The 20,480-nt window shown below is 34.1% G+C and overlaps 1 protein-coding gene across 1 annotated transcript in view; it reads right to left on the reverse strand.

Annotated features, from left to right (window-relative positions):
• Positions 1-431: 431 nt before the first annotated feature.
• Dach2 (dachshund family transcription factor 2) overlaps positions 432-20,480 on the reverse strand; it is a 483,871-nt gene continuing 463,822 nt past the window's right edge. Inside the window, exons 9-12 of the mRNA XM_035449724.1 lie at positions 3,955-4,103; positions 3,682-3,829; positions 1,798-1,944; positions 432-535 (exon numbers count right to left, since the gene is read on the reverse strand). Coding sequence (XP_035305615.1) covers positions 432-535; positions 1,798-1,944; positions 3,682-3,829; positions 3,955-4,103 — 548 coding nt within the window. The remainder of the gene's footprint in view (positions 536-1,797; positions 1,945-3,681; positions 3,830-3,954; positions 4,104-20,480) is intronic.

The raw sequence follows: 20,480 nt of genomic DNA on the forward strand, positions 1-20,480 counted from the left end.
ACTGATTTCTATATTTAGAAGATTTCTAAAACTACTATCAAAAGGTGAAGGTTAAAAAACATTCCCGAGAATACCTTTAAAATATCCAAGGTTGTGATTATTGTACTCGTGCCCTTTCCAGTCACTAGAGCAGTGCAGTCTAAAGTACAGTATGTTTGTGAAAGGTTTCTTTCCTATTTTCCACTTTTCGAATGGGAATAACATATAAATATACATCTGGTCAGTAGCTAAACATGGAAGAACTTTGCTCACATTATATCGATGAAATTTCTAAGTAATTGCACATTAAGAATTTTAAAGTGATATATGTTATTCTCCAATGAAGATCATTGTCCTTTGCTTCTTAGGTCAGAGTATGAAGAGTTAACATTATCTGAACGAAATCTATCAGCACAGACATTTTTCCCAACCCTGACTCCATGGAGCACACATCATGCACTTATTCGAAAGAGAATGCTGTTTATTGTACCTTGCATGGCAGCACTGTCATGAGGAGTCCCATTGTTTTCTATCTCAATATCTGGAATTCCAGTATCTGAAAGAATTGGCATTCGGGATTAAGGTACAATTATGTGTTTCCTGGTTTCATCTAAAGAAAAAATGCAGCTGGCCAATATTTTGGTACTATACATAACACAAGATTCTGATCAGGTTTTTTTTTTTTTTTTTTTTTTTGGTCTGTAAACATCTCTCTGTGTCTTAGTTTTTTACATTATAATATAATTAAATCATTGACCCCTTTGCATTCCTTCCTCCAAGCCCACCCCTATGCCCTCTCTTATCTCCTTCCAAGTCAGTCTGGTTCTCACAAATTGTTGTTGTTGTTGTGTGTGGATACATGGCTTTTGTTTTGTTTAGTTTCCCCTTTCCTTTCCTTCCTTTCTTTTGGCATTTCTATTGTGATGCTAGAAAGGAAATTTATATACTAACTGAATTGTGCAGTTAAGAATATATTTCCAGGTACATGGTGATTTCATTTTTAATTACTTGATAATTGAGAGATGCATTCTAGGAAAATATCTATCTATATAAAAAGAGAAAACAAAACCTTAAAAAACTATTCAGTTGATGTGTTCTGATGACAGAACAACAAAAATATGATAGATATGATTGACTAAATTGAACCAACTCATCATTATAGTATATTTTCTCCTTATAAGATATGATAGTGAATGACACCTGTTTATGCTAAGTGCAAGAGAAACCAATATTCACATTGCGATTTGTAGTGTTACATGAGTGGATGAATAAGTATATTATGATTGTGCTCAGATAATTTATACAAGCTAGTGATTATATTGTACAAAGGTTGTGTGTGTGGGTTACTTGAAAATGTAATTCATGTTGTTTTAGAATCAATGGAAGCAATGTTAGGTGATTAACTTAAATCTTAAAATAAAACTAGAAAAATTTGAATTACCATTCCGCTTTACATCCCTTTACATAGAACCTTCACGAATTTATTTAGAATCCATTTCAAATGGATTCTCCCTGAGGACTTCGACATTGATACATTCTGCATTAAATATCCACTATGCTTCTTTTCTATCTCCAAGAGAAAGGGCTAGTTTGGTTTGATTCATGACTTATAGCACATGACCTAAAATTATATTCCATGACAAAGCCCCTCCCTCCCTTCCTCCTCCTCCCTCCTCCCCCCTCCCTCCTCCCTCCCTCCCCTCCCTCCTCCTCCCCCTCCCTCCCTCCTCCCTCTCTCTCTCTCTCTCTCTCTCTCTCTCTCTCTCTCTCTCTCCAGGTTTTCATTTGTTTACCTTACAAGTGAAAATTAGACATTACCTTTCAACATCCTCAGACCACTGTCACTAGCTGTAGCTTGTTTCAACGCCTGCTCCACTTGCTCTCGGCGTTTTGATTCAAATTCCAGCGCTTCCTGAAGTTTCCTCTTAGCTTTTTTCTCCTTTTTCAGACGCTTTTGCATTGTACCTAATATATGAAAAAGTAGTTTGCAAATGCATGCTTAATACAGTGTTGTTGCTGCGTTTAATTATACAAGTATACTTTGTATATAGATACATGTATAGAAGCAGAGAGCCATAAATGTAGCAGCTAACATGATTAGCTTCTTCAGGTCCCAGTTCTCACACTTTTGGTGTTTTGTTGAATGTAGTTGTGTAATTCCACCCATTTATTTTTGCTTTCACATTTCTAATATGCATGCTCTCTCATACAAATGCATCTACATAGTGATGACAGTTAGCTGGGAGGATTATTGTCTAATATTATACCAAATACACATAATAACTATTAGATATTTTATATTATTATTTATTTATTAAGTTATTGTTATCCATATTTCAAAATTCAAAACATAAAACACATAAATATTCATAGAGTATTACTTTATTCTTTAAAAATGAAAGTAGCAAGTATTTCTCTGAAATGTTACCAATTGAAGAGACAAAGGGTTATCTATTTAAATAATTCTGTTTCTCTTATTCTTTCTTTCCCTTCCTACACAGACACACAAAATCATATACATTTTAATGAGAATAACTTTGAGCATTGATTATATAAGCAAGTTATAAAACTGCAATCACAGTAAGAAGCCCTTCATAAGCAGAAAGGCTTAACTTGAGCTAAATAACAATTCCAGCTCAGTTCTCAGGGCTTTCTATCTCAAGGAGAAACTTCATTGCCATAATGTAAACATTGTTTTTATACTCTGAAAACTTAATATGATAGATCTTCAAACAGGATCATTGGTTTACAAGAAGGTATTGGTTCATAACGAGATTCTAAGCAAAACTACCATCTTCCTATGTCATTTTAAAAGTACATTTAAAAAGTAATTAATTATATGACATTTTAAAATGCTAAAAGAGTTTATATGTATACTATATTTTTAACTGAACCAAATACTGTAATAGCCTAGGTTTTAGTTTTATTCATTTTACATATTAATGTTTTCAATAATTGAAGATAGTCAGTTACACAAATAAATTGTATACCTGAAATGAAAATATAACAATGTAATATGTAAGGCAGAATTTTTGAGACAAAGACAGAAAATATTGTGTCTTATATTATTTCAATGAAAGATGGTTAAGTATGCTAAAACATGAAATTATGTTGCTATGTAATTGTATTCACATGAATATTAAAACACGTCATTAGCAAATTATTTCAATCAGAAAAAGTAGTCTATTGAAATCAGGGCTGAGCGTAAAATATCCACAGTAAAACTTTGGGTAAAAGAAATTATTCAGAAAACCATACCTTTTATTTCAGACTAAAATTATAATTTCTTATATGATGAGTAATATTATATCATTTCTTGTTTTTTTGAAAGGCTACATTTAAAACAACATTTCATTTACTTTACAATTGCAGAATATAGCATCAAGGGGAGAATAAATATTTTATACATAATGCCAGATGACAATATCTATGCCTAGATATAATTTATCAGATTATGAGAGGACCATAGCTATACATATTTTCAAATTTGTAACTAGCCAAAATACAAATGTCAGTCATTACCTCTGAGAGAAAAACTTAAAAGAAATACTTTCTTATTGCTATGTGACTTGGTTACCACTATTTGATTTTAGTTTGGTATTCATTTTTCACATTTATAAACTATCCATGGAGGTGTTTCTATAAGCAATAAAATTATTTCCAATGCAATATTCAGCATTTAATTGAACTTGTTCAACTTACTTCTGCTTTGAAGCTCTACTGCAAGTTGTCTCTCCAGGTTTTCTCTAATTTCTCTTTCTCTGTAGAGCTCTATTCGAAGTTCCTTCTTTTCTTGCTGAATCTGCTTCTCCTGGATGCGAGCATTATCCAAAGCCACTTTCAGTAAACCCTGTCAAAGTACAGCAAATGACAAGCAGTTCATCTTATCTGTTTTAAATTCTCAAATAGGAAATAATTTATGTAGGTGCTAATGTCTTGTATTACATTTATTTTGTTTATAGAAATATTGTTGACCTGAATGTTGGTCAACAGAGTCTCCACGGAGGACAGACTATCAGCAAATATGAATGGTCCAGGGAATCCGGGGGGCAATGCCTGTCCAGGTGCCAACTGGATCTTGTCCAAGGGTGACTTCATCATTGGAATTTGAGCTGGTACTTCTTCTGCAAAGATAAAATTAATGTCAGATGGTTCACAAATTAACAACCCCAATGTTTCACCAAATCATTTCTAATAGACATATATAACAATTTTCTTTTCAAAACTAAATTATGGGCTCTCAAATTACGTCCTATCTATAAACTAGAGAACCAGATTGCTACCAACAGATGGATAAGTTGTCATTTATTTTTTCAACACTGTCATCTGTCTATGAATCTACCTTCTTACACATTATCATTATTTTTAAGGCCTTCATTGATATATAACTTAATTCTAATCATTTTACACAACATTTTAACCATGGCAACCAATCCATTTGAGAACATCTCAATTTTCCAACAATATTCTTCATAACTATTTGCAGATAGTCTCCATTTGCAATGTAGTCTTGGTAAAGAGTATTCTACTTTGTCATTAATGTTTTCACTTTTCTGGACATTTCACACAAATAGAATCATACAATATGTGATACTTTTGTCTTGAAATAATTTCACTTTAGCTTCACTTTTTATATTTATACATGTGTGGTCCTTTTTCTTTTTCAATGATAGGTAAGATTTCTTTATGTGAATATATGACCTTGTATTCATATAGTATTTACTATAGTATTTACTATAGTATTTATTGCTAGTTTCACACACTGAGACATCAATAGAATTTTTATTAAGGTATTTCAGAATTGTTTGAGACAGAGATATCTAGCAATAACAAGAATTTATTTTTTTCCGGACAGTCTAACAATTTTGTTATCTACATGAATTATGGTTAACAATATCTTATGTGTCTTACATGAACTATGCAGTAGTTTCTTCTGTACCTGGGAATGGGAACTCTTTTCAAAATTTTAAGTAAAAGTTCCTAGGAAGATAATCTTGGGATTCAAACAAATTCAGTGACAAATATTTCAGTATGTATGCATAGAAGACAAGTCTTAAGAGTTTAGTTAATCTAGGCATTGTAGTTTCTGAAACTGTGAAAATTATTTTTCTCTGATTATAAGCAAAAGTCTGCTAGTAAATATGTTTGAAATAGATTCACTAAAAAATAAAGCAAACTCAGTCTGAATTTAATTTATACTTAACCAGTTTCATATGGTTTAGAAATAACTGCCTTATAAAAACAGTCTATTTTTGACTGGTAATATATCTGTGTATATGTATATATAGTCTATATGTATGTATTTTTGTGTATAGAACCTTGAGTTCCATTGATCTGACAGTCGTCCTGTTTTTCTGTGGAATTTCTTATGTGGGAAGTTGTTCCATATAATAGTAGAAATCTTCAGAGAGTCTAATCAACAGGACAGCATTATCTCCCAACAAAATGCTCCTAATATTGTCATCATCATGTTTGCTATTTTTTCTAAGATCAATAAGGTTTACAAAGTTAAGGGATGATATTAAATAATAATGTTTTCTATGCTCAATTAGATATGTGGAAGTTGTCTTTCACAATCAGGCACATCTGTCGGTTTTTGCAGAATGACCTGTCCTATCATCAGCCTGTTTAGGGATCTCAAAGGGACTCCTTCAGCCAACAACCTTACCATGCAACCTGGCTGAGCATTGGAAGACTTGCCTGTCTATAAAAGCCTGCCAGTTAAGATTCCATATCCTCCATTACTAGAAGTCATCACAAGCATAACCCTCATAGGTTCCAGGGAATTTCCACTGCACAAGTTTTCTACACTGTCCCCCAAGTGACCCCCAATTCCAGCTGTCACTCTCTTTACTCTCTCCATCTTTCCTTCCCACACCTGCTCCCTCCCATCCTGTCCCCACCCCACCCCCAATCCACATAAAAAATCTACATAGGTTGATCTGGGGCCTGCATGAAGCCTAGTCTTTTTGGCTTGGGAAGGTACTCTGAAGGATACAGAAAGAGAATTCTGAACAACAACCCTTCAACGAAACTCTCAATCTACAATCTGTCCTGCCTGCAAGATGTGCTGGGGCAATGGTGGTGCAGAACTTGTGGGAGTTAAACCAAGGTCTGATTTAATTTGTGTCCCATTCCCTATAATGCCTGGATTGCTGGAAAGTGGAGACTGGATGTCCCAGAGACCTAGGATAGAACCAAAGAGGATTGGCTAATAATAATAATAATAATAATAATAATAATAATAATAATAATAATAAAATCCATGATTCCTAATGATATTCTGTTATACTCATAGATCAGTGCCTTGTCCACTTGTCCAGTTGTCATCAGAGAGACTTCCTTCAGCAGCAGAAGGGAGCAAATGCAGAGATCCACAGGCAGATATTATACAGAGATAGAGAGAGAGAGAGATAGTTGATCGATCAAGAGGAAGGGAGGGAGGGAAGGAGAGAGAAAGAGAGAAAGTGAGGGAGGGAGGTTCTAAATTGGAGGTTTCCATCAGGTATCTTCCCTTGGAACTCAAGGAACCCACAGAAGAGGCGGGGAGATTGTATGAGTCAGAGGGAACGGAGGACACTAGGAGAACACAACCTATGAAATTAACTAAGCAGGGCTCACATGGCCTTACAGAGTTTAAAGCAGCAAGCACAAGTGTGCATGGGTCTTCACCAGGTCCTCTGTATATATGTTCTGGCTATTTCTTTAGTGTTTTGTGGGTCTCCTGACAGTGGGAGCAGGTGTATCTCTTTGGCCTGCTCCTGAAACTATTCTTTCTGTTGGGTTACCTTGTCCAGTCTTGGTGTGAGGGATTTAGATTTGTCTTATTGTATTTTCATTGGTGGTGTTCAGTTGTTGTCTCTTGGAGGCTTGCTCTCTTCTGAAAGGAACTGGATGGGGAATAGATCTGGGGGAATGGGCAGGTGGTACGAAGCTGGGAGAAGTGGAGGTAGGGATGTATTGTATGAGAAAAGAATCTATTAACCAAAATCAACTGTACGTAGATACGCTAAAAGTTAAAAAAAGTTCCTCAAATAAATTAATGAATGCAAAGCAATAAATTAACAAATGATAAAGTTTCCAGTTATTTGAATTCTAATATAAAAGGCATATTTGTCAGCCTCAAAGGTTTTGACAGAATCCAAACATCCTTATTAACAGTTTTTGACAGAATGTTATAACAATTTTCTTCCCAGAGATTATCATTAAAATAACTTTAAAATGACCATTTTGTTATAGTTACAAGGTGCATGTTTTCTGAGCACCTTTTGATTGTATTCCCATAGCCTTTAATTATGTCAATATGAATCATTAAAATTTGCAGGAGGTGGTTGTACACACCTTTAATCCCAGCACTCTGGAGGCTGAAGTAGGCAGATCTCTCAGAGTTCAAGGCCAGCCTGGTCTACAAAGTGAGTTACAGGACAGCCAGGACTATTTCACAGACAAGTCCTGTCTTGAAAATAAAAAATAATATAAATAAATAAATAAATAAATAAATAAATAAATAAATAAATAAATAAATTAACCTCAATGTCTTTTTATATTTTTGAAGCAGGGTTTGACTGTGTATCTCTTGATTGTCTCTGGTGCTCTATCTTCCTGCCTCAGCCTCATGAGTATTGAAGAGTTGTGACTGCAAGCACGCAGCACCATGCCCAACTAACCTAAACATCTTATTGAATTCCAGTCTCTCTCTCCTTTCTCCCTTCTCCTTCCTTCTTTTCTCCTTCATCCTCTGAGGGCAGGTATGAAACTTATAAACAATTATTTGGGTAGGAATTAGCAAATTATTACGAATTATGTAATCTTCATTCACAAACATGTTACTTTTGAAATAACTTTTGATAAAAATAAAGTGCCTAAATCCTAAAACCTGTCTCAGTAAACATCACCAATGAGTTTTGTTTGTTTGTTTTTTGTATGTATTTGTCTTCTCCACGTGAACACAGGAAATGAGTAAAAGGGAAGACTTCACGAGTGTTTCTCAATATGCACAACAACTAGATAACTTCTACATGTTTACATTGAAGATTATAAATCAAAGTCAAATTTGTATATGCCAGGACATTTATTCTTTAAGAATCAATTGCTACAAACAGAGCATTGACTTCTTGCTGATTCAGAGACAATATAATATTCCCTGAATAAATTTTTTGTTAGTAACAGAGTATACAATTATTGGATTTCTTGTCATATATCACTCAATGCAAACTGATAACTTCAGTAGTGAGAATCTGAGGAGCATTCTTTTTGAAAAAGAGAGCCATATATCCAGCATGCCTAAAACAACATTATAAGTGTGCTAAGATCACTAGAGGTCGTCTATTTGAAGATGAAAGAAATACCATTAAATTTGCTGAAAGTAAAATTGCTATTGATTATGAAGACAGGTTGCATGGTCTATAGTTTGTAATGTTACTGTACAGTATATTGAAGTTTCAAAATAGTATTACTCTTCTTTAAAGATATAGACACAGCTGAATTAGGTGTTGCTTGCTGCAGTGAAGATCAAATGCAAAAAGAATCATATTTCATCAGACCTAGTCAACTCCAGGAAAATAAATAGAAATATAAGAGGTATGCAGGCAATGATTCATTTTGATAATCTGGCCCAAGAGAGACACATAGAGACAGCACACAGATCTAAGCTTCTACCAAAAGACAAATAGGACACAGAGGGTGGGAACTGGGATGACAGTATAGCAGAGGTCACATCGATTTTCAGCAGCAGTTTTCACACAGATGAGATAACCCTGGACTCTATTTGGACCATTGTTCATATCCTACCTGTCCCACAAGCAATAAATTTTCTGGTCCTAGAAAAAGGGCAGTAAAGAAGAAGGATTCTACTTATGACTTCTTATGATTAAGTTTCTGGGCTAAGCAAACATGCTTTTCAGATCAAGGTCACATTGCATGTTAAGGTCTGTAATAGCCCAAATCTAGTAGAAGTATATTATGTTTTAGTGTACATGAGTGGAAACTGTCAAACTATTCTTTGGGATTTTTTTTCCTGACTTCAATCGTGTGCTATGAAAAATGACTAAGAAATGCATTGGAAGTGGATTTCAGTCATGAAATAGGCCTTGATGTCTGAATGCCATCGACATTTTGTTCAGAGTCTGAATAAATACACTGTTGTGTGGAAATTTACTAGGTAAGCTGGCAAAAACCTAATTGGCAATGAAATTAAAAACAGATGAGTGCTAGAAACGTAGACTGGAACTTAAGATCATTTCTCTGTCTTAGGAGGGGCTTTGATTGAACATTTTCATTTAAAATGATTGCATTCAAAATGTTTAGATTAAAAAACTTCAGCAGCACATAGAGCAAAATGGTGTAAACTGAAAGTGTAAAGACAGGACAACAGCTTCTAGTCAAGGACATGGGCAAACTTTCCATTTATTGAAGCAAAGTGGAGATGGCTTTTATTGAGTCTGTTTGTTAACCCTGCAATACTTTGTAATAGCACTTAGGAATGAACTTAGGGAACAAGCTCTGCATTTTAATTTCGTCTTTTGAGCCCAGATGAATAGATGTAAAAGTTGAGAAGAAAGTAATTTGTAGAATGAGAAGGAAATATATAGTAAATGCTCCAAAAGTAAAAGTCCCTTTGAAAATTGAAGTCAAGGTTGCTACAGCTGTTTTATATGACTGAATTGTTTATTCTCTGTCTTTCATGGAGCTAAGCCTCTCCATTGGGAATTGAAAAGTGTGACAAAGGAATAGAAACTGAACATAGCTGGCTCACTGGACACAGGAAAAATGCAGATACATACCAGTCATCAGTTTTATTCTTTAACAAAAAAATTATACTCCATTATTTGATTTGAGAGCTTTTTTCCTAAATACAGCTGTCCTGTGGGACTCTCCTTTGTCCATGTCATTAGTGTTACTATCAACACAAGCAAGACACCTGCTTCCCTTTCCAAATTGAAGAACAATAACAACAACAAAGTGACCTGACTGCTGTGTAATGATGTGACTCACATGAAAATAAAGAAGCATTGGCTGAACAAGGACTCTTCAAGTTTTGTCCTTTGATAATGTAGATAAGAAACATTTGGTCTCCAAATTGTTACATTTCTTTAGGTATGTACCAGCAAATAAAATATTACAGAGAAGTGGAAAGAGAAAGCCAGAGGCAAAGGATTGAAGGGCCAGTAATCTGTGCAACAGAGATGTAGTAAAGTACAAACTAAATATGATTCCACTATGTTTTGGATCCTTAGATTAGACAATTGGCTTTTCAAATAAGGAATTCGAATTAAGTCCTCTAGCAGAGGACTTAATTTTGTCAAGGATTGGTAGTATACCTAATGCAAGTTTTGGAAAAAACAATTATGATATTCAGTCCTTGACATTAAGGACCTAAATACCATTTTGAAACAAAAAGAATGTTACAGAGTGAACAATTGAGCAAGAACCCTGTAGCATACACTGCTAACTGCTACTAGGAATGTTAAAAAGACACACACACACACACACACACACACACACACACACACACACACACACACACACACACACAGAGAGAGAGAGAGAGAGAGAGAGGGGGAGGAGAGGGAGGGAGAGAGAGAGAGAGAGAGAGAGAGAGAGAGAGAGAGAGAGAGAGAGAGGGAGGGAGAGAGATCTGGAGCATTGAGCAAACATGCCCATACCTTTGCCCATTCTAACTGAAAAGTGTTCACATTGTCTGTCCTTAGAATTGTATTCTACAGGTTGATTAGGTGTGGTGAAAAGAAAATCTTCCTTGTGCATGTTGGTAAAACGATGGACTAAATGGTGAAAAAACAGCTTTCCTTAACATAATGGATGTGAGATTCACTGCAAGGTGTCTTGTGAAAAAAGATTTTCAGATAACACAATTTTAATATGGATATGTCCAAAAATGTTCCATGGGACATCCTTTTACTAAAACCATGATTGCTCTTTTATGAATTTTAGTTTCAGAGGACACATTTTCCTTATTCACTTGTTAAGTAGTTTAGAACAGAACCATTCAGAGCCTTTAAAATACTAATCATTCTATTTTGATTGTTACAACTGCACAAACATTTAAATATAAAATTGCACTCTATGGATATGTACAGTAATTATGTGTCAGTTAAAATTTTAAAAATCTAATTCTAAATATTAGCATGTGTCACATGTTGAGATAGGAAAGAGAGTACATACTGAAGAGGCAAAGGTTGGGGAACTAGAATGCTCCAGGGTTCCAAAATATAGGGAGTCAAACCTTGCCTTTATCATTTCAAAGATTCTGGGAAACCTAGGTGTGCTTAAGTTTCCTCAATTGTAATGGTAGGTAAATAGTGCAGACTGTCTATTATAATTGTTCTACAAGTTAATGAATCCTGCTTGTAAAGATTTTTTTTAACAATGCTTGATTCTAAGTAAATGAAATGTAAAGGCTTTTTAAAAATAAACTACAGAATGACGGAAAATTTTCCAAAGAGATAGAGGAGACTGTAGTAATGTATTTGACCACCTGCAGATCCACAATTTGTCACATATTCTATCTAGAAATAGACTTTTCTAGATTATAACTGCCTTTGCTTCATCTTCCATCATGAAAGTTTGAGTGTACACAGTTCAGTGGTTCTAATCCGGGGCCATTTTGCAACTCAGAGGACACTTGGCAGCAACTGCAAACACATTTTCTTGGAGACAAGGGAAGGAGGAGTATGGGGGCTTGCTACTGTCATCTAGTGGTAGAGCCCAAGAATACTGCAAATTGGCACATAGGCACAGTGGACCACCCTTTACCCTGCCACATGCACTATCCCGAACATGCTGTTACTAAGAGGATGGATGAATAGAAATCAATGTGATAAATATGCCATAATGGAATCCATTTCTTTATATGCAAATCAAAAACTGATAAAGAAGAATTATGTGGCCAAACATCAATATTGGTTGAGAATCGGTGTTCTGAAATTATATAGGGAAAACTCAATGAATGTAGATTAACTACATCTCCTTTTCTTCCTCAAAGAGCTGCTAGAGTTTAATAAACTTAATAAGAAAATAATGTCAAGTCGATGATTTAGCACTAACAAAGTCCTTTTACAAAGTATATTTTTTGGGTGATTATGCATTTCAATTGTGGTGGTAGCCTTTGTTCTTTGATCAACATCACTTTGAGTTAAAGGTATTATATCTTTCTGCTAACATTGCAAAATACACTCTATCTCTGTCCATTTAATATAATTCATTTCTTCCTGTACAGTTTGTTGTCACTTACCATAAATAAAATGTACATAATTTATTTCATCTCACCAAAATAGTCTCTATGAGATCAGATCTCCTGTCAGTTTATTGTCATTATTATTATTATTATTATTATTATTATTATTATTATTATTGGATCATTGCCTCCCTTAATGTGTAGAGTAAATGTATGCTATATCCTTGCAGTGACTGGATATGTAGAATGGTTATCTTAAAGCCATCATCCGTTCAAGTCCACTAAAAAAGGCAAGTTTGTACATAAATATATAATTTTATAAGACTTTTACAGGTATATGGTAAGAGGAAGGAGGAATGGATAGACATGAAGTGATTCTGGTATAATCTCATCCTTTTCCAAAGACAAAGCAATTATTTTATAACTATACTGACAATTGGAGTTTTGAAAAATTCTTTCATGGGTATCATAATGTTTAGCATGCATTTATTGAACTTGTCAAACATATTACACTCTTTGAAAAGCAGCCAAACAGAAAAAGAAGCAAAGCACTTTTCTCTGGCCTAACAATGTACTTTCTTACTGTCTCTTAGATGATCTGTTATTATATCATAAATAAAGAAAACCTGACTAACTTGTTTTCAAATATCTCTAGATTTTATAAAGCCCTGCAAAACAACAACAACAACGAAACAGGTAAGTTACAAAACATAAAGTGGTTTCAAATAAAGACTAGGATTTGACCTGCAGTTTCATTAAAGGCACACGTTTTTATATAATCAAACCAACAGCATGATAAAGATACATAAGTTCCTTTTCCAGAAAAACCAGACTGTCTATCAAGTGTAAAGGATTGCAAAGAGGAAACTATTTCATGAGTGGAGAAGTAATAATATAATCATAAACTGGAAAACCTGAAGCAGAATTAGAGTGAAGGTAAGGTGCAAAAACGTCACTTTAAGAAATATATTTAGCTTTGGTAATGTGGAGGACAAGTATTTCCATTAATTAACTGACATTTGTCAAATCTGGCATATCTGTAAAATGACCAGAGGGGTGCAATACAGATTATAGCCTTATTGGGGGGTGCAGTCTGCCTATAGAGGTTTTCCATGTTGCATCTCTACCAGATGTTTAGTCATTTCCTCAGCTTCGGAAAATTCCCATTTTACTTTGGCACAAAGAAGAGAATTTTGTTTCTCTGACCTGGCATACAGATGTTGACTTTAAAATCGTTTGCTTTTTCCCTTTCAGTGACCATATGTGTAGAGTGGGTCAGTGGAAAATGCAAAGGAGTAGTAAGTTATAATCAAACACCTTATAGAAGTAGTTCTCAATCTATTTTTGTTTTTTATTTTTTAAATTCATTTATTTATTTTGTTCTCAATCTTTATAGTGCATAAAAATACCATGGAGTTGTTTCCAGTTTATGGGTATCTGATTTAATAAGTCTGAGCTTATTCCTGAAATGATAAATCTCTTTTAAGCATCAACTTGATGTTGTTGCTATGGAAGTCACATTTCTAGAAAGTGCTGAGGTGTAGAACAGACATATTTTCTTGAGGTTAAAAGATGATTAACAGGCTGGTGATATTGCTCAGGGGTTAAGAGCTCAAACTGCTCTTTCAGAGCACCTGAGTCTCAGGACTCAGAACCCTGTCTGGTAGCTTACAACTTCTTGTAACTCCAGGGCTTGTGGATCCACAAAGACACATACACACATAATTTAAAAAAAAATAAAAGTAAAATTTAAAAATTTGATTCATATATTCCCATACACAATTTTCCTTCCAACTACGTGCATTTTAGATTTCAATATATCATTAAAATGATAGTTAACATTAAGCAAGAGTTGTCAATGCTTCAATAAATAGTGAAAAATAATACACACTTAGAGAATCTATGAAAGTTATTTAATTGAATGGATTCATCTGTAACACAGAAAACTGAAATATGGGTACAAAACAAAAGAGAAAAAGGTTTTCTTTATTAAAGAAATGATCATTCCATAACTGAAATAGAAGTTCTATGGGTTCAAACTATTTACTTTTATCTAGGAGGGTAGAAAGAAACTATTTTAGTGAGATTGAGATTAGAACCCAAAGCAACTTGAAACCAAGAAGATGCGGCTAAGCAGAAAACTTAGAGGAACAATCCATTCAATGAACAAATTATCATTTGTAGACTCTTATAAATGATTAGTGAGGAAGGAAATTTTATCATGTTTTTACTTGTATAAATGTTTACCTGTAATTTTGCAGTTACATATCAATATATACACATACTTAATGTTTTTATTTTACCACAGTACCAGTGATGAAAAATGGATGTTTTTCTCTGTGTGGCCCCACTTGTAGAACAAGAAGCATTACTTCAGAGTGTTTATGGAAGATTTTTATGGAAACCCACATGTGGAGCATTTTCTGTGGCAATTAGCATATAGTAATCCCTCAGTAAAGATAGAATCTGGAGCTTCACTAAGCTCCTTGATAGATAGTGGATGTTCAAGATTTGTATTAGAGAGCCACTGACTACAGAATTTGTTCATAAAATTTTATATGCACATATATTTTTTCTGGTAAATTGAGTGCAAGTCTTAATTAACATAACAACAACTCATTGAAGTTTTAGAGTGTTGTGCTTTATTTCCCTCTTAAGCAGAAAAATGCATACAATTTTTAAGTATCATCTTTCAGATTAGTATATAAGTAGATTGATGATTTCAGGGTCATTGTATTTGAGCTGCATTTTACATTAACTTCATTTAGATTGCCTTTTTCTTCCCAAGGAAACTTCCAAGTTTAAGATTTTTCCATTAAGAATATAGGAAAACATACCTGATTTTTGTTGGCATATTTGGGCATATTAATGTTGAAATTCCTTTACTCACTATTTGTTACAAATATTTATGGATCTATGTGGATCATCAAATGTTGAAGCAAAGATACATAATTTTTATTCACTAATAACCTTGCTTCTTGAGGATTTTACCTCATCTTTAATGTGAAGAGCATTATTTGAAAGAACATTCTAAAATGTTTGGTGACTCTGATACTTGGAATTATTATCAGATCATGTCTGTAAAGAGAGTATAGAATGCATGGTTTATTACTCTGTAAGCATAAATATACTTATTTCTAACATATTATTCAGCATGCTTAATACATTTCAAAGCCTGAAACAAGGGGAAAACTGGACATAGCACACACTTGTAATTCCTTCACATGGGAAGATGCTGCTACCAAGGGAAGAAGACCATGAATTTTAGTTGGAGCCTATCCGCATTAAATTTAAAATTGGTCTTATAAAAAGAAAAAGAAAATTGTATTAATTTTAAAATTTCATGACATTTTTATATTGCAATGAATATACATATGTATATACCCATAGCCACATAATTTTATGATAATAAATATTTCCTTTTGAAATGTATACAGTCCTATAAAATTCAATAATTCATATTGAATTTGGTAGAATAACATTTTCAATTTCCATGAATCTTTAAATATGATGAGACAAAAGTAAGCAGAAATTTTACAGCTAATAGCTAACATTCTTCAATACTAATATCATGAGCAGCCAGGCTTAAACAAATCACCAAAAAATATTATGCCAGATTCCAGTTCTACCAGATTTTATTCATTTATGTGGATAACATTCATTATGTGGATAACAAATTTTACAAATTTATCATGTAGGAGTTTTGGTTATTTTCAACTTAGAATCATATGTTATCTATTCCTCCTCATTCTGTATCTGTGTTATGCTTGCTTTAGGTGACCTAAAAGAGATGCCTCCTTCACAACGAAGCAGTGTCTATGTGGTTCCCTTAGAGATTGACACATTCCTAATCCTGTTTGATCATGAGGGAATATTGTTCCTTATTGACTAAATTACTCAGGTCCCATTTGGTATTTTTCTGGTGTAAATGTCTAATTATCATGGTTTTAAATAGGTTAGACATTATCTTCTGTTTTTGGCTCTTCATAATGGATTTCATTTTGCTTTCAGTTAAAATACCTGTATTAATAAATTGGCTAAATGATCCAGAATACGCCTATTATTTTGAAGCATAATAAGTATCACAGATTTAGGAAGAATTTACAAATAACTCATATTATTAAATTTTACCAACTACTGTTTCTGTGACAGCATGTTGTAAGAAAAAAGTGTTGGCAAATAAAAGGCCATACAAGATGCCATTTCTACCTTAACACCAATGTTTGCTGTTCTATGGTGTTAGCTATAAATTCTAACAAAGATTTCACATTCTGGACACTTACATGTTTATAACCCCCTACTACTTTCCTAAAAGGTATAGCCTATGAAAAAATTCTATTATTGATATCTCACAGCTGCTGAAAGCCTTACAAAATTTGAAGTACATACAGACCACAGTTCACATCTCAAATAATGATTTTTATTTGCTTTTCATGAAAAGAAGCATGACATAAAGAAACAAATTAATATTATTTCTTTACACTCTTTGATATGTAGTTCTTGCACAAATGAAAATTACCCATGATAAATATGAGACATAAAATAGGAATAATTCTTTGGATCTACTCTAATAAAAGAGTGATATTTAAACTGTATTTCACCCACGGTAATAATATCCCTCTGTGGCTTTATGTATACACACTCTGTTCAGATGGAGCAGTATCTTTTGTCGATATTGTTTGTCTCCACTTTTTTCCAAGGTGGGTAAATGATGCATCTAGGGAGGCATAAAATTGGTGGGAAACATGTTTCTTTATAGTGTTTTAGTACTCTGGAAAATTTAGTTGCAGGACAAAATATTTAGCCATAAGCATCTTAAAAGCCTTCTAAAGGCAATAGCTTCCCACAGTAAAGGTTTAAGCATTTTTCAGAATGAGAACAGTAATTATATACCATAGCTCATTTAAAACACTTCTTGAACTTTTACATGGCTAGACTCTTAAAAATTTCTACAGAGATCTAAGTACAATAAAATTCATGTGCAATGACTATGATAATAAATTTTTATGAGACAGGGTTTCATGTGGCACAGGCTGGCCTCAAACTCACTAGGAAGCCCACAATCACCTTGAACTTCTGATCTTCCTTCTTCCACCTCCTGAAGGCTGGAATTACAAGGAATGTACCCTCATGCTCAGTTTATGTGTTGATAAAGATAGAACTCAGGTCATCTTGCGTGCTAGACAAGCTCTCTCTTCCAATTGATCTATGGCCTCAGCCCTTAACAATGAATAATCTTGCTGCTTCTGAGTCATAAATATATGTATAAGAGGTATCATGATGATGTCTTATATAAGTTGTATAGGTGAATAAGCATGTATGTGCTCACCTCTCTCACCATTTAAGGTAGTTAAAATGATCATTTGCATATACTTTCCTTAAGCAGCCCTCTATTTTGTAGTGAGATATATTATTATTCTTTTTTATTATTTATTTATTTATTTATTTATTTATTTATTCATTTATTGATTGGTTTTACGAGACAGGGTTTCTCTGTGGCTTTGGAGGCTGTCCTGGAACTAGCTCTTGTAGACCAGGCTGGTCTTGAACTCACAGAGATCTGCCTACCTCTGCCTCCCGAGTTCCGGGATTAAAGGTGTGTGCCACCACCGCCCGGCTTTATATTGTTATTCTTTAAAAGTCCATTTTCTGATGCAAGGGAAACTCCTATGGAAAGGATGACCCCAGCTAAGATTCCTAGTAATAGTGGATATGTACCCTGAACTGGCCATCATCTGTGATCAGATTGCTGACTATGCCAATTGCCATCAGAGAGCCTTCATCCAGTAACTGATGGAAACAGATGCAGAGACCCACTGACAAACATTAGGCCAAGCTCTGGGAATCCTGCTGAACTGAGGGAGGAAGTATTTTAGAAGCCAGAGGGGTCAAGGACATTGCAGGAAAACCCACAAAAACCACTAACCTGGCTCCTCATAGGAACTCTCAGAGTCAGAGCCAACAACAAGGAAGCCTGCCTGGGACAGACCTAGGTCCTTTACATATATGGGACAATTGTGTAGCTCGGTCTACTTTTAGGATTCTTAACAACAATGAGAGCAGTGCTTTCCCTATTGCTTAGCTACCTTTAGAGATACTAGTCCTCATACTCGATTGCCTTGCCCACCCTTAATACAAGAGGAGGTGCTTAGTCTTACTACAATTTGATAATGCCATGCTTTGTTGATACCCATGGGAGGGCTATCCTTTTCTGAAAAGAAACAGAGAGTAGATTTGGGTGGGGGGGCAGAGGGGAGGTGGGGAGAGGGAATAGGAAGGGGAAAGGTAGGGCAAATTGTGATGCATATGTAAAATAAATAATTTAAAAAGAGTCCATTTCCTAATTGTCTGCCCTTAGGAATAACAGACTAGAAATGACAAATGGAATTTAAAAAACTTACAAATTCTATTTTTGTATGTTTCCCTATTATGAGCAATAGATCCAATATAATCTCAAGTAATCCACTTAAAGGAAAAGATAGCTCAAATTCAGCTTGGTTACATTTACTTGTTTTTCCCAGCCCTGGGAAAGTGAATGCTACAGCATCATTAATTTGAAGCTAGCCTTGATGACATGAATTTGAAGGCTCTCTTGTGAAAGCCTGTTTCAATAAAACAAAATAAGGATGAATCACAGTAGTAATACACTGTGGATTGCACATACATATGCATCTATGTATGAATTTAATGACAAAGAAAACAAATCAATTATCTTGCAAATTTTATGCTTTCAGATTGGATTAATTGTACAATTAAGTTTTAATGACAAAATGTTGTGTGTATGGTTTCATTTGTGGAAATCAAGTGCATAAAAATCTAAAGCCAATTAATTTTTATCAAGGGTTAGAATAAATATGGATTTTTTACCCTTTTATCTTTTGTCAATTTTTTATTATTTAGAAAATGGGTGACATCTATTCCTACTACCTTATGAGAAATGTAATTCCAATTTCTCAGCATTGTATATTACATGGATTAAAAAAATCTTCCAGTCTCTCTATACAAACAATGAATTTACGCACGAATGGATTATATTTTATGGAATTTTATCATATTAGTTCAGTGTTGTTCATATAGGAACATCTTGTACTTTACCCCACATTCACATAGGAGATGAGGCTAAATGTGGTTATGTAACGTTTAATAGACATAATGTAGATTTTTCAACTTTTGAAAATACAATAACTTACACATCCCCTAAATCCAGGGACATGCTTTTTAAATTGTAGTATTGTTGAGAAGATAGTACAGTCAGTAAAATGCCTGCTATCTGAATGAGATGGTATGAGTACAAGTCCCCAGCAGACATGCAAGTGCCAGACACAGCAATACATGTCTGTAACCCCGTTCTGGGGAGATGGTGAGAAGAGAATCCTTGAAGCTTGCTGGCCAACCAGACAAGACAAACTGATGATTTCAGGATTCCTTGAGTAGAGAAATATTTAAAAAGATATCTAATGTCGAACATTCATTTCCATGCCCATGTGCACAAATGCACACAAATACTGACATGCACACACATCCACATAAAACATAATACACCTCTGTCTATCAACATGATTTGGGTATATAGTGAATTATAAAATTCTCCAAAATATATAAAACACTTAAAAGGAATTATTGGTACCAAATGTAGTCTTCTGGGCCTTGTAGTTTTCAGGTGGTTGTTATAGCTTAGAATTATAATTACATATCTAGATTAGCCATGCAAATTCTATACCATCTGAAGAGTCAATGGTCTTTTAAAAACAACATGGCACTAAATGTCCAAAGTTGCAAAATCTTCATGTCAAAGACAAGGGCAAGTCTCCCCTTTCATAAGAAAGATGAGTAACAGCCAAGTATCTCAGGGGAGTCATCACCCTTTTATATAACTAAAGCCACAGGGAAAAGCTAAAATTTTACCATTTGAAATAGCAGTGACAAATTTGTTCTTTTTAATGAATTATTAATTGTAGTTACACATATTTAGATTTATATGCTAAAATGTTCTAAACTAACATAAATAAAGACTAAAGATATAGCCTGTGTTGGGAAAACGAAGCTAAAACACAGATATGTCTGATTGTCATCCAAAAGACCAATAAATCTTGAAATCTAAGCCACAAATGGAAAGACAAATCATAAAGGAGAAAGTGAGATTAGATGTAAGTTCTAGGCTGACTTATGTTCAAAATCAAGTAGGTTCTGTGTCCTTAGAGCTACATTAAAATTTAAAGAAGTAATAATAAAGTCACCAAAGTACTCATAGATGCCTTGTCCGTAGTGTGAATCTAAATGCTTGCCTTACTATGCAGTAAGATGTGTC

This window comes from Cricetulus griseus, chromosome X, assembly GCF_003668045.3.
Source record: "Cricetulus griseus strain 17A/GY chromosome X, alternate assembly CriGri-PICRH-1.0, whole genome shotgun sequence".
NCBI lineage: Eukaryota > Metazoa > Chordata > Mammalia > Rodentia > Cricetidae > Cricetulus > Cricetulus griseus.